The 23328-nt window shown below is 40.4% G+C and overlaps 2 protein-coding genes across 2 annotated transcripts in view; one reads left to right on the plus strand and one right to left on the minus strand.

Moving 5' to 3' along the window:
* LAMB1 (laminin subunit beta 1) overlaps positions 1 to 5350 on the plus strand; it is a 43007-nt gene extending 37657 nt beyond the window's left edge. The window contains exons 28-33 of the mRNA XM_054631031.2: positions 321 to 465; positions 1210 to 1417; positions 1584 to 1725; positions 2570 to 2746; positions 3985 to 4144; positions 5042 to 5350. Of these exons, the coding sequence (XP_054487006.2) occupies positions 321 to 465; positions 1210 to 1417; positions 1584 to 1725; positions 2570 to 2746; positions 3985 to 4144; positions 5042 to 5178 (969 nt within the window). The 3' untranslated portion in view covers positions 5179 to 5350. The remainder of the gene's footprint in view (positions 1 to 320; positions 466 to 1209; positions 1418 to 1583; positions 1726 to 2569; positions 2747 to 3984; positions 4145 to 5041) is intronic.
* A 2834-nt stretch (positions 5351 to 8184) lies between these two features.
* DLD (dihydrolipoamide dehydrogenase) lies at positions 8185 to 23116 on the minus strand. Its single transcript, XM_054631032.2, has 14 exons — positions 22967 to 23116; positions 21983 to 22058; positions 21180 to 21259; positions 17535 to 17603; positions 15653 to 15722; positions 15164 to 15264; positions 14680 to 14823; positions 14390 to 14491; positions 13103 to 13293; positions 11545 to 11715; positions 10971 to 11160; positions 10454 to 10591; positions 9300 to 9389; positions 8185 to 9197 (listed from the first exon to the last, which is right to left on the minus strand). Exons 1-14 carry the CDS (start codon positions 23003 to 23005, stop codon positions 9132 to 9134), a joined length of 1527 nt encoding a protein of 508 aa, XP_054487007.1. The 5' UTR covers positions 23006 to 23116; the 3' UTR covers positions 8185 to 9131.
* Positions 23117 to 23328: the final 212 nt, after the last annotated feature.

Raw genomic sequence — 23328 nt, forward strand, 5'->3', positions numbered from 1 at the left:
GTAGCACAGGCACTAATTGATAAAGCATGTGCTGGTTTTCTGCAGAAAATACTTATTTTGGGTTGTGTAACTTCATCATGCTTGTAAATATCTTCAGAAAGGGAGCTTGCTAGAGTGAAGCTCCATGGATAACTAAACATCAGCCTGAGTTGTTTAAACTAGCACTGGTGGTATGGATCAGGGCCAGCTTCCAAGTGTTGAGTTTTATGAGAAAAAGCATTCCTTGTTACTATTACTTCTGACTCCAGATGAATTGTTTTAAAACAAACCCTAAAGCATAAGAAGATAAGCAAGCAAGCCTTCCATTTTCCTTTCTTTAGGTTTCTGAGGCAAAACAGAGAGCGGATGAAGCAAAACAAAATGCACAAGCAGTTTTGCTTAAAACCAATGCTACAAAAGAACAAGTGGACAGAAGCAATGAAGATCTGAGAAATCTTATTAAACAGATTAGAGACTTCCTAATGCGTAAGAACGTTACATTTTAATTATATTTTAATGCTGGGTTTGTGAAAACCAGCCTTACATCTGTATTATCTTCCAAGAGTTAGCTCAACAGTTGTCATCATTCCCCCCACCTCCCCTAGACAGACAGTGTGTATGATGAAATCTGGAAACATGAGAAAAAACAAGAGAAAACCAAGATAATAAGAAAGTGAGAGCAAACTGTGACATGTTCTTGTGTGCCTTTCAGCTGAGGTTGTTGTACTGCTGTACTTTGCCAAGTATGTCTGTAAGTTCTGGCTAGAAAGACAAAGTAGTATTAAAGGGGAAGGGAGTCAGAAACTGCATTTCTCTCTCTGTAAGAAAGCAAGTAAAGGTTAAATGAGAGCCTTGTTTGCCAGCAGCCCATTCCTTGCCTGTTTGCTCAGGGCTGACTGTGCTGGGAGCATAAATACATCTACGTGCAGCTGTTGGTTTTGTTTCCTGTGGGCTCGGGTCCTCCCCAGAGTGCTGCAGCTGGGCACCAAGATCTTCAAATGGCTTCCAAGACAGCTGTGCCAGCAGGGCCTATACACCTGCTGGGCCTCTCCTGAGAGGGAAGTTTCACCTTGGGAAGTAGCTTTAACACATTGATTTTCCATACATCTGGGGGAGGAAGTTTTCTCATTATTTTCCTTCTTAAGGAAGCAGCTGAACAGAATTTGAGTGCTGAGATGTGACAGGGAGACGCTTTTACTCACATCTCTGTCATTTGTGTCCATCTGCTAGAAGACAGTGCTGACCTGGATAGCATTGAGGCAGTGGCTAATGAAGTGCTGAACATGGAGATGCCAAGCACTCCCCAGCAGCTGCAGGCCCTGACAGAAGATATTCGTGAGCGTGTAGAAAGCCTTTCTGATGTTGAGGTCATTCTGCAGCAGAGTGCTGGAGACATTGCCAGAGCAGAAATGCTACTGGAGGAAGCTAAAAGAGCAAGGTATGCAGCCCTGTTTCATCTCATTGCATCAGAAAATGCAGTTTAAGTTTCCCTGATGTGAATTCTCATTCCTTCAGTAAGGGGCAAAACCAGCCCGTTGCAGCATATGTTCTTTTTCCAGTTCCAAAGTAAGAGCATTTTTAGCATTAACAATCTTGGTCCACAGCAAAGGGGCAACAGATGTTAAAGTCACTGCAGACATGGTGAAAGCAGCACTGGAAGAAGCTGAAAAAGCTCAAAATGCAGCTGAAAAAGCCATCAAACAAGCTGATGAAGATATTAAAGGAACTCAAGACTTGCTGACTTCGGTGAGTTCTTTACAAGTATTTCTTAACATCATAGAAACAGCACCAAGTCTGATGCTCAGAAACTAATGTAAGCCTGTCTAGGGAAAGCTTTTGGGTACTGCAAAGCAAAGGCTGCAGTTAAAATGCATCTAAACCATTCCTGCCTTCACATCAACTTTTGAGTGAGTAGGACAGATGCTAGGGGACTTCTTGTGCATAAACCAAACCAGACAACAAAAACAAAAACCACCAAAAGGCTTTTCTCACCCCGTGTTCTGCACCAACCAAGTTAAATGAGCAGGACTGTAGCTCTCTAAACCAGCAGGTCTGACAAGACCCCTGGCAAGCCACTCCTGTCAGTCACACTGGTTGTGCATTGGTGTGCTCAGTGTCATCTACCACTGCAGCACCAGACTAAAATAAACAAATGCCAGATTGAAGTGCCAAGTGCTACAATCTTGTCAGATAAAGTATTTGCAGACTTCATCTCAAAGCCCTCATGAGACTACAGTGCTATCTACACTTATGAAGCTTGCCCAGTTTAGAAGCTTCACAAGTCCATTATCACATGATGGAGTCAAATGTCTGAAGTTTTGTCAATGGATTAGTCAACTCTTGCGTGTATAATGCAATCAAATACTTTTTGACCATGTTCCTTAATGCTTGTGCAGCCCCATATGTACCATTCTCAAGCACTGAGCTTTTTCACCCTGGCTGCAATGGGCCATTTTTAGCAAAACTAAAACACTGCTTTTAACTCAGATATATGGACACAAGCTAGTTAGTTAAGCAGGGTTTATGAAGAAAGTTTAGTATTATATCCATTGTCTTTTGAAAGTCTAACTCTCATTCTTCTTTCTCTTAGATTGAATCTGAAAATGCGGCATCTGCAGAAACGCTGAACAATGCTACCTTACGTCTGTTTGAGCTAGAGAAGAGTGTTGAAGACCTTAGACAAAAGGCAGCTACAAATTCAGGGACTGTGGGAAATATAGAAGACAAAATTATTAGTGCAAAACAAAATGCTGAAGAAGTTCAAAAGGTGAGAAGCTCAGGAACAATCCTAAAGAGAAGCCAGCAAAACTCCCCATGTTTGGCTAAAGGGAGATCAATGAATCCATGTGGTCAGTCACATTTATTGTTCATATTCTGGGGGTAGAAAATATTCCAACATTTATACTCTTACCAAAGATAGCTACTTTTTACTTTGGTATCAGATCCTGAGAGAGATTCATTGGGAAGTTTTTAGGTTCTGAAATAGCTGTGGGAAACCTGTCAGCCTTTCACAGATAGGTTTTTGTTCCTCAGCTTTACTAGAGAACTGGAATTTTTTATTCCACTTGTATAGAATATTTATGGTTCTATGACAATGATAGGTTCAGCACAAACAAACCAGAATTTGGCATATACAGAATCAAGCAACAGGAAAAGTAATTACCCTAACAAAAAAACTGAAGTAATTGCTAAATATCAGAGATGCAAGATTTTTCTCTGTAACATGGCATTACTCCCAATGTTTGCTACACACTTTTGTAATAGCAAAAGAATGTTCATTAACAAAACAATTGACCAGTCTGCCAAAGGAAGTTTCATTACTCCCATCTCTTGTCTGTAGTTAGCCTACCAATCTCCAGAGAGCCATTTTCTGACAGGAGAGCTGCATTATCCATCAACTCAACAATATCCAAACACTAAGTAGAATTTCAGGTGCTGTCAAGGAAACACAAGAGAATTCCAGTGCTGCTATGGTTCATCATCTTGCTCAATGGTTGAATTTAGTTGGGCCATAGGACTTCTTAACCTTAAACCCCACAACAAAAGCACAGCTGAGAAACCAACCTCACAACTTTCCCAGCACCTTCACTAACACCAGCTGGGCAGCTAGTTCAGTTCCTGTTGCTGAGAGGGTAGCAAGGGTATTTATTCCTCCCCAGATGCAACCACTCAGCCAGGAGCAGTGCCAGGTGTAGCTTTCCAGCAGTTCTAGGGGCCATGGCTTCCATTAGTTACAGAACCCTGTAACTGAATCCCATAAATCTCTGCCAAGTGCCAGTATTGAAGCTGTAAAACAGACACAGATCTGCAAAAGAGCAACTGATGAGTCTTCACCACAGCTCTTAGCCTTGGACAGAAAGTAGGAGATACCCTGACACCATTTCTGCTTTTGTAAAGTGAGCTCCCCGCATGGCAGCCGGACTAGTAAAGGACAGAGGGAGGAAATGCCAACTCCCGCTGTATTGGCTTTGTGTGAGCTCCATCTTGTGCTTGAATTGGGAACAGGTGCTCAGCAGCGAGCTCAGCGGCAAGTACAGAACCGTGGAAGAGCTCATTGCCAGGAAGACAGAGGAGTCGGCCGAGGCCAGGAGGAAAGCAGGCGTGCTGCAAGATGAAGCTAAAGCCTTGTTGGCTCAAGCAAACAGCAAACTCCAGCTGCTCAAAGGTAAGGCTCTTCTGAGGAGGTCATTTGGCACCTTAGAACATGAAGCAATTTCATGCTGTTTAACCAGCTATTCATTAGCAGAAAGGGAAAAGAAAAGGTACTTTTTTGTTACTGAGAATTGATCTGCTCTCCTTATTATTATGGATGTAATACAGTCTTTTGAAGCAAGGATTTCTGTAGAATAAGCTGAAACTTAGAGGTGAGACACAAACTTCTGGTGTGGCACCTCTCACTGTCCCCAGAACAACCAAGGGAAGGAACAAAACTACTCTGCTCAGGACAAGGACTCATCTGTTCCAGCAAGACCCCCATCTCCAAACTACTCCCCTCACCCCACCCTGGAAAGCTCTTAAAACAAAAGCTAATCAGGACACAGGAGTTCCAGTTCACAGTTTAATTTAACATTTATTGTTGACAAAGTTGATTGAACCAGAACAAGGCAATCTGCCCCTTGCTATCGGAGACAGAATTAAATTTTCCTTCTGGTTTTGCCAGGCCAGGAATTCATTCTTCCCCTCTTTGCTACTCCTGCACAGTTACTGTGACTTGCTGAGTAGTCTTAATCATCACAAGACAAAACGTTTCACTGTTCTGTAAAAGCCACCATAGAGCAAAGAATTACAATTATTTTAACCCTCAAAATATACTTCTGGATTTTCACCTTTGGAAAATGACTTCTTTGTTCCTTTACATCGCTATGTTAGGGAAACAAAAGGTGCCATTCCAGCCTTTGTTGATTTTGGGGGTATTGTTTGTTTTATTTGTTTTTTTTCCCCAATCAGAATATCTTCCACAATAGAAATAAATTTTAATAGTAGTTTATCTATACCTATAATGATTTACATGCATCAAAACACCACTAATTAAGCTGGTTTTTTTGCCTTCATTTGCCTACAGATTTGGAAAATACATATGAAAACAATCAGAAAGTTCTGGAAGACAAAGCCAAGCAGTTGGTGGAGCTGGAGGAGACAGTTCGCTCCCTCTTACAGACAATCAGCCAGAAGGTTGCTGTTTACAGCACTTGCTTGTAAACAGGAGTGGGAAGCGCTTGTGTTCAGGATGGTTTTTACAAGTATTATACTAGTTCTTTTTGACATTACATTAAGACCTGAAAAGGTGAACAGGTTTTATATTGACTTTAAAGCCACAGAACCAAAGAAAAATAACTTTTTGATGTTGAAAATAAACAGTACTTTTGTATCAGTGTATGTACCTAGTATGACTCATTAAGTTCCTGCCTATTTTCAGTAGCTGCAATGGTACATCAATTAATCCTTTAGCAAGTCTTGTTCTTACATTGGTTAGAGATCTAATAAAATCTTGGCTTGAGCTGTGTAATTCTAAAGAAGGGTTACTATTACTATAAAACATAATATGGTGACTCAGACCAAACTACCAGTGAAGAAATACCATCCATATGTAGTTAGTTATGCCACAGCACTCAAAAAGGATTGTGTAGCCCCTGCATGATACCCAGTTAGGCCTAAAACTACTTTCATGTCACTGATTATGAAACATTTGATATGTAGGAGTGAAAACAGAGAGGTCAGCACTGAAAGGAGGAATGTACCAAGTTTATATGGTAATTCAAACTTGGACTCACAAAATAAACAGAGTTGCAAGGGCCCCACAAGGGCCATAAAGTCTAACTCCTGGCCCTGCACAGGACACCCCAAGAGTCACACCACGTTCCTGAGAGCATTGTCCAAAGCCTCCTTGGACTCTGCCAGGTTTGGTGCTGTGACCACTGCCCTGGGGAGCCTGTTCCAGTGCCTCTGAGTGAAAAACCTTTTTCTGATATTCAACATCAACCTCCCCTGACACAACTTCAGGCAATTCCCTCAGCACTGGTCACCAGAGAGATCCATGTCTGTCCCTCCTCTTCTTCCCCTCATGAGGAAGCTGTAACTGCAGTGAGGTCTCCCCTCAGTCTCCTCCAGGCTGAACAGACCCAGTGACCTCAGGCACTCCTTATACAGCTTCTCCTCAAGGTCCTTCACCACCTTTGGGCACTCTCTAATAGTTTCATGTCTTTTCTATATTGTGGGGCCCAAACCTGCCCCCAGCACTCGAGATGAGGCCACCCCAGTGCAGAGCAGAGCAGGACAATCCCCTCCCTTGCCCAGCTGGTGCTGCTGTGCCTGATGCCCCCTGGACACAGGTGGCCCTCCAGGCTGCCAGGGCACTGCTGACTCATAATTCAACTTTCCACTGACCAGGACCCCCCCAAGTCCCTTTCCACAGTGCTGCTTTCCAGCCTCTCATTCCCCAGTCTGTCCATACATCCAGGTGCAGATCTGGTACTGTCCCCTTGCTGAACTTTCAGTGGTTGGTGACTGCCCAGTTCTGTAACTTGTCAAGGTCTCTGTGCAGGGCCTCTCTGGCTTAGAAGAACTCAACAGCTCCTCCCTGTTTTGTATGACATGCAAACTTGCTAGAGGCCCTTCCTGTCCTGCCTCCAAGTCATTAATGAAGATGAAGAGCACAGGACTGAAGATGGAACCCTGTGGATCCCCACTAGAGACAGGTCACCACTCTGATGCCACCATTCACTGTAACCCTTTGTGCCCAACCTGTGAGTCAATGATGTGTTTATCCAGCTGTGTGCTGGACATTTTGTGCAGAAGGATCCTATGAGAGACAGTATCAAAAGCTTTGCTGAAATCCAAAAAGGGTACATCAACTGGCTTCCCTGACCAGCTTTGTGGGTTAACTTGTGATAAAAGGAAATCAGGTTTGCTAAGCAGGTGTGATCATCAAAATCAGGACAACTACAGAAGGATACAGCACCACCTGAGCAAAATGAAGGGCATTATAATTAAATAAATAATTACCCCTAAGCTCCAGAGATTACAAACAGCACAACAACAAAAAAAATCTTTGAAGGAACTGATCATGACAGCAGCATCATGCACTGTTCACTGCCAGTACACTCAGCAGCTGCTACAAAGTGCCAATTTGGCAGCACTCAGGCCTAACTGCCATGAGACCACTGACAGGTGGCTCAGCAGCTCATTTCACTTTTACACTTTTTTGTACACTTAACTAGAATGGGAATGACAGCAAGAGAAGTTACAAAAATAATTTTAAGGCCTTGATTTTTATTTTTAAGTGTCTGGAAAACTCAGGCTCCAGTACAAACTTAGAAGTAGTATTGGTTATAAGTTTCCCTGGCTTTTTAAACTTCATTTAACATAAAATGAGATACAAACTTCTCTAACTTATAAACTTCAAGAATGAATTGCAGTAAGACTGCTACAAGTATTCAGGAAGTGGAGGGAGTAGACACAAAACTGGTTCTGAAAGAGCAAGGCTTCTGGGAAGAACTTGCAAGTCACATAATTAACACTTAACATTTACCTTTGTTAAGTTAGAAGTGATTCTGAAATGTCAAGATCTATTGGAAGAATCAAGCTTTTCTGCTCTGTTGTCTCACCTTCACTTTCCATTTAGCAGCTTCCTACTAACACCTGAAAGCAGACCCACATTAATTCACCCAGCATACCCATGAATCAGATGGTGATAAGCTTAATGAGGTGGTATGGTTTAACCCCATCTACATTTAAAGTAGGAGTTAAGAAAATAAATCACAATGAGGAAGAGTATCACTGGTTGTTTTACTGATTAACTGATATGGTAATGCTGGCATCCATCTCTATCACTCACTATAAATAGTACTTGAATAATAAGCTATAATAAAGCAATTTAGAAAGATATAACCATCTTGTCTATACAAAAAACCATGTAGCTGTAGCACCACCTTCTGAATGTGCACTTCTCATTCCAGTGGCATAATGAAAAAGGACATGCACAATACCAGCAGGTATTAAGGTTTTCTTCAAGGCAGAAGAGGCCTGACAAAAAAAGAAATGGCACCTTGGAAAAGAAGTTAATTTTACTACTGGATTTGGGCATGCTCCATATACAGGTTAAAGATCTTTCAACAATGCCATCTGTTTGTGAGTTTGCTCACATGATCAACAACCTAGACACTACAAGGATCCAATCAACAAACAAAACCCAACAAGACCCTCCAGCCATGTCAAGTATTTATTAAGCTCTCTTGCTACAGAAGAGACAGAAAGAGAGAACAAAATAGAAAACAGAAGAGAAGAAAGTATGTCTTAATTGTGTGGAGAGCTGACACTGCAGCCCTTATGTGTGGAAGGTGCAGAATAACCCTCATGTCATAGCATTTAACAGCAAACACTGCTTCACTACCCAGTTTTAGCATTTCAAGTTTAAGAGAGCTGGACAATGGAAGCTTTAAAACCAAAAAGGATTAGGTAGCAGTACAATGAATTTGTCTTCAATTTTTCATTTCTCAATCAGCACTCAGTTTTTCCCCTTAAGAGTTTTCAATATGAAAACCTGACATAGAGAATCACACAGACAGTAATTTTCTCTTTAAAAAGTGAGTATAATTTTAATTGATCTACACGAGCCCCTCTTCTTCCAACATCCCAACACTACTAGGTCAAAACAAGTTTTGGTACTCATATGTAAGAAGTAGGTTAAATACCAAAGTTAATCCCTTCAGAAGGAAACACATTTTTGTGCGGAAGTGACAGTGGCATTTTAAGTGCCAGTGGCATTTTAAGTGCCAGTATTCAACTGGTTTATTGTAACACTACTTCAAATAAGAAAATACAAGGTATGCTGGACAATCATCCACAGTTCTGACCAGCACACCTGATAATCCCATGCAGCAGCAAAATGTTTGGTTTCCAAAAAGAAAAGAGTTCTGTCAGGCTGCTTTTCTGCAACATTCATTGTGGAAATAAACATGTAATTTTAAGTATTTAATTTACAGAGACTGTATAATTCCACTTGTTCCAAACTCTACTTGTTTAAATATCTGATGTTTAAAATTAAGATATTCATTTAAGTCAGTCCTAAAATCCTCAGATTCAGCCTTCCATTAAGGGCCCACAGTCCATTTTCAGAGATGTACTATATATGTACAAGGATTTGCTCTTTCATTTTAGAAGTTGATAGCTTTGCCAAAGGATGCTGCTAGGTTTGCTTCCCTGAAGGCTTCTGACACCGTCTGTAGGGAGCAAACACAAAAAGTTACAAGTCATTAACAGCTACATGGAGTAACAGCCTGTCTGTGTAATGGTGTTCAACAGCCCCTTTAGAAAACACTTACTGGATGGGCATGGCAAACTCTGGCTACATCTTCACATGATGCTCCATATTCCATAGCAAGGGCAGCTTCATTCACCATTTCACCAGCACCCTGTAATTTAATGGCACTTGCAATTAGCACAAATTCTTATGCACTTGTCCACGCTGCATCAGTAGCCACTTATAAATAAGCATTTTCTGCTAAAAAAGAGAAGTTATGTTCTAACTAGCACTTCATCTGTGCTATAAGTAATGTACTCTATTTGATGATTGTGATCAAACCTAGCATAAATCCAAACATTAATGAGAGTATTTGTTCTCTCATTCCTGAGAGCTGTGCAAAAGCTAGGCATTTTTCCATGAAAGGAAACCTACCCAAAACTTCAATGCTTCCCTGAAAAGTTAAAAAGGCATGTTGGTTTCTAAATTACTACAATTGCAAGAGAAAGTAAGTAGCAGAGAATCTTATTGAGAACAGTTTGGTGTTTCTCTTAAAGAAAGCTCTACACAAAAATGTATGGAAGTGTTTCTGCAAACATAATTTGAAAAAAAAATATTTACAGCTAAGAAACAAAACAGAGAAAAACTAGGGTCTAACTTTGACCAAAAAAACCCAAAAACCTTCTGGACAAGGGAAATCCCAAAGGCTTTTTTACTCTAAGTTCCATAAATTACTGACCCCAGATTTGGTGACTGCAGCATAAGATTGCCACCCTTGCTGAGGTCTTTAGTTGGAGAGAAGGGAAAAAAGAAAACACCAATGAAAAAGACAAAGTCTTTTCAGCTCCTTCAACTTCCAAAAGATGAATCAACAATTTCTGCTGTTCTCTGAAGTATTTGGCAGTATTCATAAAAACAAAATGAAAAAAACCCCACAACAAACACCATCACCAAAAACCTCACCACACAAAACTTGTCAAAGAAACCAAATAAATAACTATAACAATTCAAGAGGGAAAAAAAAAAAAAAGCTGGGCTTTTTTTTTTTTTTTTAGTTACACCTAAGTAACTAAAAAGTAGGAAGGAGGCCAGGGGTGCAGAACAGAACTGTAAAAAAAATAAGTACGGTGAACTCAAACCTTCCTGTTTACAAACACCACTTCTAACTCAACAACTATGCAACACTAAATAAAAAGAATGTTACAAGGCTAAGAAAGCACAACTGATGATACTTACTGAGCCTAAAATGTGAGCACCCAACATCCTGTCTGTCGACTTATGACTAAGTATCTTCACCATGCCATCTGTGTCAGCATTTGTCTTTGCTCTACTGTTTGCAGCAAATGGAAATTTCCCAACTTTGTATTCTACACCCTGCAAAACAGATGTGTTACTGACTTAATGACCAACAAGAACAATGTAACCAACTGTTACATACATGAGGAGAAGCAATGCACAACTAAAACAGGAGACACAGGAATGTACATGAACGATCATTGTAAATGGTGTAACAGTGTACAAAAAAAAAGATTAATTTGCAAATAAACAATATTAATGTCACAGAATTCAAGTTATTAAAGAGAACTGTGGTTCTTGGGAGAGCGGCATGCACAAGAGCATCATTCACTCACATTCCCTAAGCAATAAATTCAAATGCAGAAATATAGATAATGTAGCTAGATAAACAACTAGAGAATGAAACCAAGCTCAAAGTGGAAAAACAGTTTTTGCTGGCAAAGAAAACAAACGGTACCTCTTCTTTCAGCTGTTCTTCTGACTTGCCCACCCAGGCCACTTCAGGGTGAGTGTAGATCACAGAGGGAACGCAGTTATAGTCAATGTGAACTGCTCCCCCAGCCATGCCTTCTACACAAAGAATGCCTTCATCCTCAGCCTTGTGGGCCAGCATAGGTCCAGCAACTACATCACCAATAGCATAGATGCTATCAGACCAATGAAACAGAATAAGACACTGTTTAAAAACATCCTAGCACACTTTGGCTACCGTACATAACAGTCTGTTTGAAACATGTTACTGAAAACTCTAATCAAAACAGATTAAAATACTTCAATTTAGCTGTTTCCACAAAATGACCACACTTCAAGAGGTACTTAGTGACATGAAATAGACAGTGACTTTTAAATTACAAAACTTCAAAGGCTGACTAAAATTTTTTAGCTACTGAAATGATAGGATATATTGAGTTTTCTTTTCAGAAAAGGGAAATATGTTCTGTTATTAAAAACCAGAAATGCTTTAGTAAGTTAAACTTTAAAAATAAGTTCTGCATTTAAAAAAAAGGAAAAAAAAAACTAGTCTTACTTACTTGGGAATCTTGGTTTGGAATCTGTTGTTGACTGGAATTTTTCCCTTCTTATCAAGTTCTATTCCAATTTCCTCAAGACCTAGATTTTTTGTAAAAGGGCGCCTACCGATGCAAACTAGGAGCACATCACAAGTTATTACTTCTGCCTTGCCACCAGCAGCAGCTTCAACACTACAGCAAAACAAGAAGCAAAAATGCTAAGCTGTAAACTTGTAGCCTTATCTCTCCCTGGCTAGTAACTAATATGACTCAAGATGGTGAAATCCTGGCTGGGTCTGGCACCCAAAGCACTTCATTCAGCCTGCCCCAGGCTTCCTCCTTGCAAGAGTTCAGCAGTGGAAGAGGGAGGAAGAGGCAACAACTCTTACTACATTTGCTAACAATTGTCAGAGAGAAAATCAGGGTGTATTTTCAACAGCAAATGTCATGATCTGATGGGATCAAATCTGTACAGCAAAGTCATCACTGCTGAGTACCTGTCACCCAAAGTATATATATATATATTTTGTATATAGTATACATACTTTGGGATGGGGTAGGGCCATGTATTCTCAGCAAGCTTTCTTCTGGCCCAGGAACCAAACACCTGTTAGCAGCTGCCATGCATCCCTCAAGTGCATCTGGTCCTTAATTGCACCCAGAGCAAGTTCAGTTCACGTACTCTGAGAGCACAAGAACCAAAGCATGGAAAATGAGGATAACTGGAAGTGTGGTTCAAAAGCATACTCTGAACCAAAATGATACCCTAGAAGTAGAAACAGATTAAATGAGAGATCCAACCAGCATCAGCATGGAATGCAAAGAAGCCCAAATCCTGGACCTTTAGAGTGACAGATGACAGACTGTCCCAAAATACAGTGATACAGCAAGTAAAAGTCTCCATAGTAAGTCTCCAGCAAAAAAACCATTTAAACTTGTTTTTGTGAAGTAACATCAAGCAATTTTTTAAACTACAGTTTCTGAATAGAGAATCCATTAACACAAACAGAACTAGTGCATACTTATGGACTTTTACAAAGCAAATTTGCTTTATGTGTTTCTATATTAACTGTTCATGTATAAAACTTCAAAGGTCTTGAGTAAGACCATTAAAATAAATTCTTTGTGTAGCTTCATTTATTTCTGTTCAAAATAATATCTCTACCAGGCTTACCCTAAGACAAGATGACCATCCAGTATGTAGTCAAGAATTAATGGCTTGGAAATGGCTGTATGAACAATCATGGTATTTATGCTAGTTATACAGAAGCTAATATCTTCCATGAAAATAATGATTTAGAGTTCTGTTTTTATTACTGATCTCATTATAACAGTGATTTTATGCCAGCAAGCCCTCAACTCAAGTCAATGGATTCTCTCCTGTATAAGCAACTTAGGACTTAATAAACCCAAAATTATGAGCTCTGTAAGTTGTTAAAGAAGGATAAACATTTAATTGCACTAAATTAATTTTAATTCCTGTTTAAAAAATAGTATCAGATTGTATTTTTAAATAGGTTTGATGGATTGGGAGGAAGAATGTATTTTGCATTCCTTTAGTTTTATGTTAAACACTTACGCTACATCTATTTTTCCATCTGGTCTCTTGGTAGCACCAGTAACTTTGGTGTTCAGTTTAAACTTGAATCCCTGTTTCTGAAGAATGCGTTGGAAGTTTTTAGAGATCTCCATGTCAATTCCCATTCCCCCAACATGGCCCATGAACTCAACAGCTGTCACATCTGCACCGAGGCGCTGCCAAACTGAACCCTGCAGGTAAACAATACAGGTAAAAAGAGATGTTGAAAAGCAAACTTCAGATACTTTTACTCTAATATTTACAACAGACTGTAAATTCTTCTAAAGCAGGATAGCATGTAACAGCAAACTGATTAGTTTCTATAAACATGATGTAAAATAAAACAAGTTCAACTTCCCCCAGCCTTTCCATAAAAAGATTTATCATTGTTTATTTGCAGACTCAAAACTTCCATGATTGAATTCAGGGAATTAGGCTTCTAAAGAAATAGCTAACAAAATCACTAAATACAACTCATGTATGTTTTATTTATACAATAGGTATAGAAGAAATTAAAAATCAAAGAATCTGAAAGGAAAACCCACAGGGAATTGCTTGTGGTGCTCTAATACCACTACTAATTAATCAAAACAATACCACATTAAGGAAATTTTACACAACAAAATGGAGCCTCTGCTGGTCCTGTCTGTATTTATAACCTTAACCATGATCATCAGCCTCACCAACAAAAACCATGTACACCCTGGAGGTATTCACCTACAGTTACCCACATCTACCCAATACAGAATTTCACTTTGCTTACTCTTTCCCAGCTTATTAGTCAGCAGGTTAAGCAACCACTTGGCAGATGGGCACAGACTCAAGCAGCTGCAAGACCAGCAAATATAAATTCTTTTTGAAACGTGTACTTGTGAGGTAAAAGGATTCAGACCACAATGAACTACAAAGTTCTGGCTGATAGAATATGTACTACCAGATCACATTAAACATCTCTTGAGATTAACTACTAAACACAAGAATTCATCCTGATTACCCTGGCATTCCCTCACATCCCTACTCCTCCAAAAGAGAAAAATAAATATGCAAGGCCCTGGCTGTTCCTTTCTAATTTCTTTGCTTATCTAACCAGCTGCAGAAGTAGTGACCCAACAAACACTTATCCCAGCTTTTCTGGTAAAAAAATGGAGCTAGCAGCCTATGAAGTCTGAACAGATTGACTACAACTCACTGAACTGTTAAAGCACAGCAAAACCATCAAATACAGCCACAAAAAACCACCTTTTTCTTTTACAAATTACAAGTCAAGTGGTTGAAACATCCTCTCACCAGTTCCACACCGATGACTCCTGCACCAATGACAACCATCTTTTCAGGAACTTTTTTCAGTGACAGCGCACCAGTGGATGACACAATGTTATCTTCATCAATCTAATGACAAAGAAATGCACAAAGGGACGTTTGCAATCTCTTTTACATATTCTATACAAAACACTTCTACATATTCTATACAAAACACACACAACGTGAAGTGCAATCAGGTGCAAACCATTATTACACATTAGATTGTGTGGCTATGAGACACTGAAAAGGAAATACAATTAAGTTCAAATACGTACAGTAATTCCAGGGAAGGGAGCAACTTCTGAGCCTGTGGCTATGAGTATGTTCTTTGTGTTGATAACTTGTGTGCTGCCATCTTCTTTAGTTGCAGTGACTTGGTTTTTGCCAGTTATTTTTCCAAACCCAGATACATGTACAACCTTTAGTAATCAGAACACAGTGAAGTCAGGTTCAAATAAGCTAGGCTTTCACCTGGTTCTCACTAATGCTTAGAGATGCTGCTAAAATATCTCTCTGCACCTCCATCTGGTACAAATCACAAAGTAACTGTATACTAGTAGGAATAGGAATAGTATACTCTTCCTTTAAGCAGATTAAGAATGAAGGCACTAGGCATTTAAAAGTTTTCTGGAAGAGAAGCATCCAAATTCTGCCCTTATCATACTAGTCACTCTAATTTATGGGGCAATGGGAAAATGTAAAAAGTAAGAAATTCAGATTAAAAAAATGGATATATCTCAGTATATAATCCAAACTAACCTTGTTTTGTTTAAATAAATGAGCAATTCCACCTGTTAAGGCCTTCACTGCACTACTCTTCTGTTCCATCATCTTCTCCAGATTCAAACGGAGTCCTGTAACTAAAGGTAAAGCAAAACAACTTACATCAAGCATTACAACAACTTACATCAAGCACTGCAGTGTGCTAATGTTAAAGGAGATAACCTCAACAGTTAACAGCTGGTACAGAAAGATGTGTTGAATGGCCCCACTAAATGCTAAAGGTTACATTCAACAACTGCTATGCTGAAAATCAATATTGCACTTTTCAGCTATAACTTATCTATCCAATATTCACAGTTCAAAGAGCAGACATGTTCCTAAGCCTCCAAATGACACATAAAGGATATTATTTTATAACTCTAAAAACTTTCTGACCAGAAAACCATACTAATTAGATTTGAAAGACTAAATTTACTTCTTGGTGGAAACCACTTATGTAACAGGCAGTGAGAGCTCTTCACTCACTTTCAATTCCTCTGTTAGCGAAATCTTTTCCATGGGCCAAGTGATACAGATGTGAGTTGTTCAGCAAGGCCTAAAACAGACACACAAAAATGTGGATTTGGACATACATTCCATATATAATATAAAAGAGTATTTACTATAAGGAAAAATAATTATACTATTTACAAAATGTTCTCACTATTGCTTGACATTTACATATTTGAAAAGGTGTATTTCAATCACAGAACTTGTACACAGTAGCTCCTACTGAAACATTCAACGAAGTTACATACTTTACCTAGAAATAGAAAAAATAGTTAAATCAACACCTATCCTTTTTGCTCACTTCACCATAGAAACTGATAATTACTCCACAGAGATTAAAAAAGCAACAAACCAAGTAGAGGAAGAGAAAGATAACCATGACTGATGGCCAAAGAGAAGATACAGAATAACTAGATGAGGAAAATCTACACTAAAATGCCTGTTAAGATTTTAACCTGTGTAGACATATATGAGTTAAATTTTGAGGTTTTCTGCACAGCCAGCCAAGCTGAAGCTGGATAGCTTGGAGCTAGCTCAGGTACACAGATCTTCCAAATTCATAGAAAAAATTAGAATGGTTTTTATATGTATGGCTAAAAATTAGTAGCTTCAAATTCAGAAGCTTGATAATTGTATTTTGATTAGAAATAACAATATAGTTAAGGCAGGATCTTACTAAGAAAATTGATTCTTTTGTTATAGCCACCCCAAATATGAAAGTATCTCTATCTTTGCAAGGACAACAGTGTGACTTTGCACAGACTTAAACCTAAAGCAGGCACAGTAAAAGATTCAAAGGGCATTTTGAAATAATTGCCTTATCTACACATGTTTGTGTAAAACTAATACTATCAAAATAAGATAATTCTATTTTTATCAACTACCTTTAAAAGTAATTTCTCTACTTCACATAGCTGTCACAGCCCCAAATCTGTAACACTCACATTACTTAAAAGACACAAGCACTGCGTTAAGACTTTAGCAACTAGAAAGAAAAAAAACCACCCCATGCCCGAGGTATTATTTTGGGTGGTTTTCTGGAAAGGAGTATTTGAATAATTTGTTAGTGCCTTAGTGTACACAGCCTATGTAACCTCTTCTTAAGTTTACTACAATTCAAAAGAATTCCAGATAGCATTTAGGTTTAACCATGGGTACAACAGTATTTTCATAAGAAATCTAAAGGATAAAAAAATAAAAGGGTACTTGAGAAGTTAGTTAAAAAGATCCTAGCAGAGTTTCAAATTTTCAAGGTAACACTGTGTGGATTAACATGTTTTAATGGTGCTTCAATTTATTAAGATACTCTGAACCTCATTAAAATGATTACTAAAATGATTAAAATGATTTGGAAAAATTAATATATTTTTTTAAAAAAACTTAATATTTATATTGGATTTTCTCCTCTCATGCTAATGGAACCTCTTGAGCAAAAGGATTAGTAACAGCAACACAGTTAGGAGGGATCTTATTAAGAATATTACATCTGTTACTACAACCATCACAAACCTGGCCTTAGCAGTGTCTTCCTCCACCTGCTGGGTGCTATTGGGGCAGATTCCCCAACAACAGCACTGTTCTTACAAAGGCCAAGGTCTGAAATTACTTTAAACTAGATTGACAATGTCAAATAGGAAGTTCTTATTAATTTCTTCTTGCTTCTCCTTTCTTTCAGAGTGCATGTGTTGGACTCGGCTCTTTCTCTCCACATCTGTATTACTCCACACTCCACAGCCTCACCCTCCAGGCCATTCTTACATGCACATCCATCTTGAGAAACTCCTTCCTAATCTCCTTCCAAGTGAAGCACATCATGTCAGCTGCTTTTAATGAAGCTATGACAAACATGCACGCTTACCTTGGATGGAATACATCCAACATTCAAACAGGTTCCCCCTAACGTTGCATTTTTTTCTACACAGACAGTCTGAGGAAAAAAAACAGAGGAAAAAAAAAAGAATTTTTTAGTAATACTCTGCCACCATTTCCTTATGGGATCTCTCACAATTTAGAACTGATGACAAAGACATTTGTCTACTTGTCTAGTAATTCTACCTCTACAAGTATCCCATTAATTTAATTCCTAGATCTATTTTACAGCTCATGTTTCCCTTCCCTCATTTTTTGTTAACTTAAAACCCACAAAATAGCTCCTTGCAACCAAATTCTCTACCAAACTGCACCAGTTTACTGTCTGCAAACAACAGCCACTGCACAATTCATACAAGTGCTACTTTTATGCATTTCTGTAGTCCTACCACAAAAATCTACAAAGTAAATAATAAATACAAGACTCAGTCCAGTGAAAGATGTTCCCCTAACAATTACAGAAAAAGCTGCTAGAAGCAAAACATGTAAATCATGTGAAGATTCATAAAAACAAGAAAACAACTGGTAAGTGAACTGGCATAGATTAAAATCCCATGAAGCTATCTTTTCTTCCAAGAAAACAACACAGAACAAAACCCCCAAGCCACAAACAACATTTCCTCCCACTGCTATAAAGCTGTACCAACACTTATAAAGAAAGAAAAAACAAAAATAAAGTACAGCAAAACCAAACAAAAATAAGGTCAATAACAACAGGGATGGAAAATATTTCATCTCCTTCTCATTAAGCTGACAACATCAAAGTGTGCAAAGGACAAAAACAACTACCAAAACTTCATTTAAAAACAGATCACTGGGAGAAAATGAAGGAGAGCAAAGGAAGGTCTCCTTCAGAGAAGGAATTGTATAAGCAAAGGAACTGGCATCTCCTTCTTTGGAAGGCACATACATATTCAAAATAATTGTAACCTTGGTTCACACTGTTGAGAGTTCCAGTCCACTGAGAGGCAACTACCAAGTGAAAACCTTTCACAATTTCTTTAAATAGTTGCTTTTGTGCTAAGGTAGGTGATGGTAACATGAAGAGCAGAATTTACCAAATCAAATCACAGGAACATTCTGAGACATGCTCATCCCCTACCTCCCCTTCCTCTTGTTTTAAATACACGAATACATGACACACAGCACAAAGGCTTTAAAAGCTGCACCATGGATCAAACAGCACCACACTGCTCCTACCTTTACCCAACAAGGATGTTCTGCCTCATCCATTTCACATAAACTTCACTGACAAGGCCAAGCAAAGCTTTTGGGAAGCCAAAACCCAGAGAACATTACTGGCAACAACATGGGATGCTGTAGTGCTGATACAAGGATTCAATGCTTGTGCCAGTAGAAATGGCACTAAAATTGAAATTTAAGTAATTCAGTAGAGCAGAATTAGGTTCTTCCATGGATGGTGTAACTATACAATCTTTTTGCCAGTCTACTAAAAACATTCTACATGTTTATTCAATGATAATGGTGACACATATTCAATGATAATGGTGACAAGTATGTCCAAGCATTTCCTCCTCTCTAACTAGCTGTGAAACAGTGTAACAGAATTATTTTTTACTATGATGAAAAACAGAATCCAGGGCACTTTTTAACCCCCTTGTGCATGGTATCCTACTTTTAATCACGGATATGAAGGACTCAAGGACAGTACTGTTCCAAGAAAAGCTGCTTTATAGCCAGCCACAAAAATAGCTTTGGAATAATCAAACACAAACTCACATGGCAGAAGGCCACAATCTTTATTAAAACCTGCATCACTGAGCACCTTTTTCTCTCAGCTTACTAGCTAAGTAACCACATACACCCACAAGCAAAGTACTTATTATGACAAAATAGTAATTCACAAAGATGTGCAAAGACAATTCAGTTATTTTGCTGTAGGTCGCAGGCAGATGTAAAACTTAATGGAATCTCACACACTTCTACTTTGGTACAGTTATTGGTACATATTAGAAGGCTAAAAGATGCCCAAAAAGATGTTACTGACACCCAGTTGGGGGGGTACTGACCAATGAGGGACAACACTCAGAATTACAGACAAATTCAGTTTGAAGGGACCTCCTTCTGGAGGCCATCTAATTAAACCTCCCTCTCCAAACACAGTCAACATCAAAGACATTGAGGGAGGTGACTCTCCCCCTCTACTCTGCTCTCATGAGACCCCAGCTCTGGAGTCCCCAGCAGAACACAACACAGATCTGGACCTGCTGGAGCAAGCCTGGAGGAGGACACCAAGTTGATCACAGTGCTGGAACAGCTCTCCAATGAAGATGGGCTGAGAAGGCTCTGGGGAGACCTCACAGCAGCCTTGGAGTATCTAAAGGGGGCTTGCAAGAAGTCTGGAGAGGGACTTTTCACAAGGACATTCAGTGACAGAAACAGCCTTAAGCTGAGTGGCATAGATTTAGATCAGGTCTTAGGAAGGAATTCTTTACTGTGGGGGTGGTGAGGCACAGGAACAGGTTGCCCAGAGAAGCTGTGGATGCCCCAGCCCTGAATGTTCAAGGCCAGGCTGGATGGGTCTCTCAGTAACAGGGTCTGGTGGAAGGTGTCCCTGTCCATGGCAGGGGAGTTGGAACAAGGCCAGCTTTAACATCCCTCCCAACCCAAACCATTCTGTGATTCCATGATGTATCAGATGGCTCAGGGCCTTGTACAGCCAAGTTCTGAAAATACTGAAAGATGAAAACTACACGCTGTATGGGCCCCCCATTCCTGTGCTTCACTGGAACTCATCACCAGGAGCTCATTTTGGTCATGAAGTCTATTCTGGGTAATTCAGAAACATTGTGACATACCAAACAGCAGAAACATGCTTGAGACTGCTAGCACCACCTTCTCAGAGCTCCAGATAATTACAAGAACAATAATGCAGTGCCAAGAGTGTCAGTTGGTTTCATATTAAGAAATGAAGGTAAAAAAAGTATCCTGAAGTCACGTTTTGTATTTTTATAAGTTTAAAAACATCTGAAATATATTATACACATACAACTCTCACAATACTTCATTAAATGACACACCACTAGTACACATCAGACACAAACTGCCTCTTCTAAAAGGCATTCAAAGTCAACAAGCAGAACAACAGAGATGAACATAAATAAGATACTACAGTATTTCTACACACACTTTTGCCTCTAAAATTCTCATATGGCAGTAGAATTCCACTAATCACATTCAAAAAGCATATCAGTTGAATATGGCTTTTTCTCCTTCTGAGCTCCCTCAGTCTGTTCTTCAGAACAGTTTTCCACCGGTCCTTTGTCAGTCATGATCTCTTAATTTTTCCCTTTGTTGAGAGAAAAAATCCTTCCTAGCACTGTTTTCCCACCTTCTCCTTCACAAGAGTATAAGCCCACTTTATTTTATTATCAGTTTCAACCAAAAGTAAGCTGTCCTAAGCAGCTCTTGTCAGTAGCAGGGCTATAGAGAGTAATACAGCCAGACCTCCATTTCAAATTCTGCATGATGCAGGTAAGCAAGGTAAGGAAAGATTAGCAAAACATGTCTACAGCATCTGGTGGCCCAAGATGTGCCAGGAGGATTACAGTGTCACACAGATACCTTTCAACTTAACCTGGATGAGTATTGTGCCATCTGAGTGAGGTCTCACCTTAAACCCAAGCTGAGCTGCTTTGATAGCAGCAACATATCCTCCAGGCCCAGAGCCAATGACCGTGACATCGGCATCAACTGAAACAGAGAACAGCAGAGTTACTGCTTTTCAGCAAAATAGTTGTGTATTAAGAATTATCCAAGGTAATGAAATAGGATTAGATAAGGAAGCTACACCTCATATTTGAAAGTAACTTTATGCACACAGGGAAAGGTTGTCTAAAGGTATTCATTCCACAAGAAAAATAACCAGTCTTAAATTTCACAGGGAAAATTATGTAAAATGACATAAAAAAACTGAATTTCCCATCCCTCTTGCTCTAAAGTCTTTAAGAACTTAACCCAAGATGTTTCAATAGTTTACTGTACCATTTTTTCCAGCATAGCTTCTATTGATGTTTAGCACCAAACATAAATGCTTACTGAATGCCACAAATTTATAAAGGAAAGCACGGCCGCAATAGTTATCTGTGCAAACTCTATTGATTATAAAGCAGTGCAAGCTATGAACTTTGTACCTAGCTCATATCTTGCAACCACAACCTCTTTTAGAATATTAATTTTAAAATATTATTAGAATTAACATATGAACAGTGATGGTGAAGTTCAACTTCTATTTACAGCTTTAGCTTGAAATCAAATTATGAAAATAAACCACAGTTTTCATCTAAATCTCCATCCTGACATGGATTTTATCTGGAAAGTTGATTTCTGAGTTTGAAGTGTTGCTTTGTTTTTTGTGGGGGTTTAGGTTGGTGGGGTTTTTTTTTTGTCCAAAAAAGGTTTCTCACAAGAAATTACCTTGATCAGCATAGGACCTTTGTGGCACAGCACAAACTCCCGGAAGACCATGATGAATTCGATCAAAATGGCTTCTCTAGAAAGGAAAAAAAAATAAAAAGAACCCCTTGGTTTTATAAGTTTATGTCTATCCCTGAGGGAAAATAAGCATTCAGCCACACACAGATGAATACACAGTTACTGTCACCAGTAACCAAAACAGGAACAGCACCACTGAAGCACAGTGGGCACTGATGGGAACAAGAGGCAGAAGTTGCTCTGCCAGTTACCTGCTCTGTCACCTCAGTCTGTCATCACACCTGTTCTCAGGTCAGTCTCACCTCAGGCTCACCTCTAACTACAAAACTCTTTCAACTCTCAAACCACATAATGACATAGAGTAGATATCCACAGGAGTTTATGAATAGTCTTGTTCTGTAACCAGCCCCTTCGGCCACCTCCCATGAACACGCAGCTGTATCTCATAGGAGGTTCGGGAGGGCAAGATTTTTTAACCTTTACGAAAAAGTAATGGGACAGCACAGAACAGCTGCTACAAACACATCGAGGGCCGATCACCCTGTAACTGGAGGAGAGGATGTCCCTGGAAGCATTTGGGAAGTCCCCAGCACCGCAGCCCAAAAGCCGGGGCCGGCTGACGGCGGCGCCTTTTGCAGCCACCACGGCCGCGGCCTCCCGCGGGCCGGGACACCGGGGGACCGGCACGACAGCTGGTCCCTGCCGCTCACGGACCCTGAGGGCCGCCACCGCCGCCGCGTCCCCTCCGCCCGCCCGAGCGGCGAGGAACGGGGACAGCGGAGCAGGGAGGGCACCGCGGCCAAGGCCCGCGCCCGCCTCAAGGCGCCACTCCGGCCCCGCCCGCCCTCACGCACGCCCCCGGCGGGCTGAGGGGTCTGAAGAAAGCCCAGGCCCGAGCTGTCCGGGGCGGCTTCCGTCCCATATCCCCTCCCTAGCCCTCGCCTCCCCGCCCCGCCGGTGCCGTACCCGAGCGAGCGCGCAGTAGACGCGGCCCCAGCGCTGCATGTCGGCGGTGCCGCCGCGCCCCGGCCGCTCAAGGACTCCGCGGACGCACGCAGGCGCAGTGCCGGGCGGGGCGGGGCCAGGCGGGCGCCGGGGCCTCAGGGCCGGGAGGGAGCCCCGGGCTCTGGGCACGGCCTCGGCCAGCCCCGCTGCCAGGGCAGGGTCACCTGGCGCAGGTGACACCGGAGCACAGCCCGGCGCGTTCGGAAAGTCTCCGGAGAGGGAGACTCCGTCACCGCCCTGGGCAGCCTGTTCCAGGGCTCTGCCACGCTCAGCGTAAGGAAGTTCTTCCTCATGTTGAGGTGGAACTTCTTGTGTTTCACTTT

This window comes from Agelaius phoeniceus, chromosome 5 (genome assembly GCF_051311805.1).
Source record: "Agelaius phoeniceus isolate bAgePho1 chromosome 5, bAgePho1.hap1, whole genome shotgun sequence".
NCBI classification, from domain to species: Eukaryota; Metazoa; Chordata; class Aves; order Passeriformes; family Icteridae; genus Agelaius; species Agelaius phoeniceus.

Bases quoted from the DNA above. Each gene is read 5' to 3' on its own strand.
- DLD (XM_054631032.2), bottom strand. From the start codon at position 23,005: ATGCAGCGCTGGGGCCGCGTCTACTGCGCGCTCGCTCGG. The intron at 14,492-14,679 runs GTACGTATTTGA...CTTTGTCATTAG, and splicing joins CTCCCTTCCCTGGAATTACT to ATTGATGAAGATAACATTGT. The intron at 9,390-10,453 runs GTAAGTATCATC...ATTAAATTACAG, and splicing joins GTGCTCACATTTTAGGCTCA to GGTGCTGGTGAAATGGTGAA.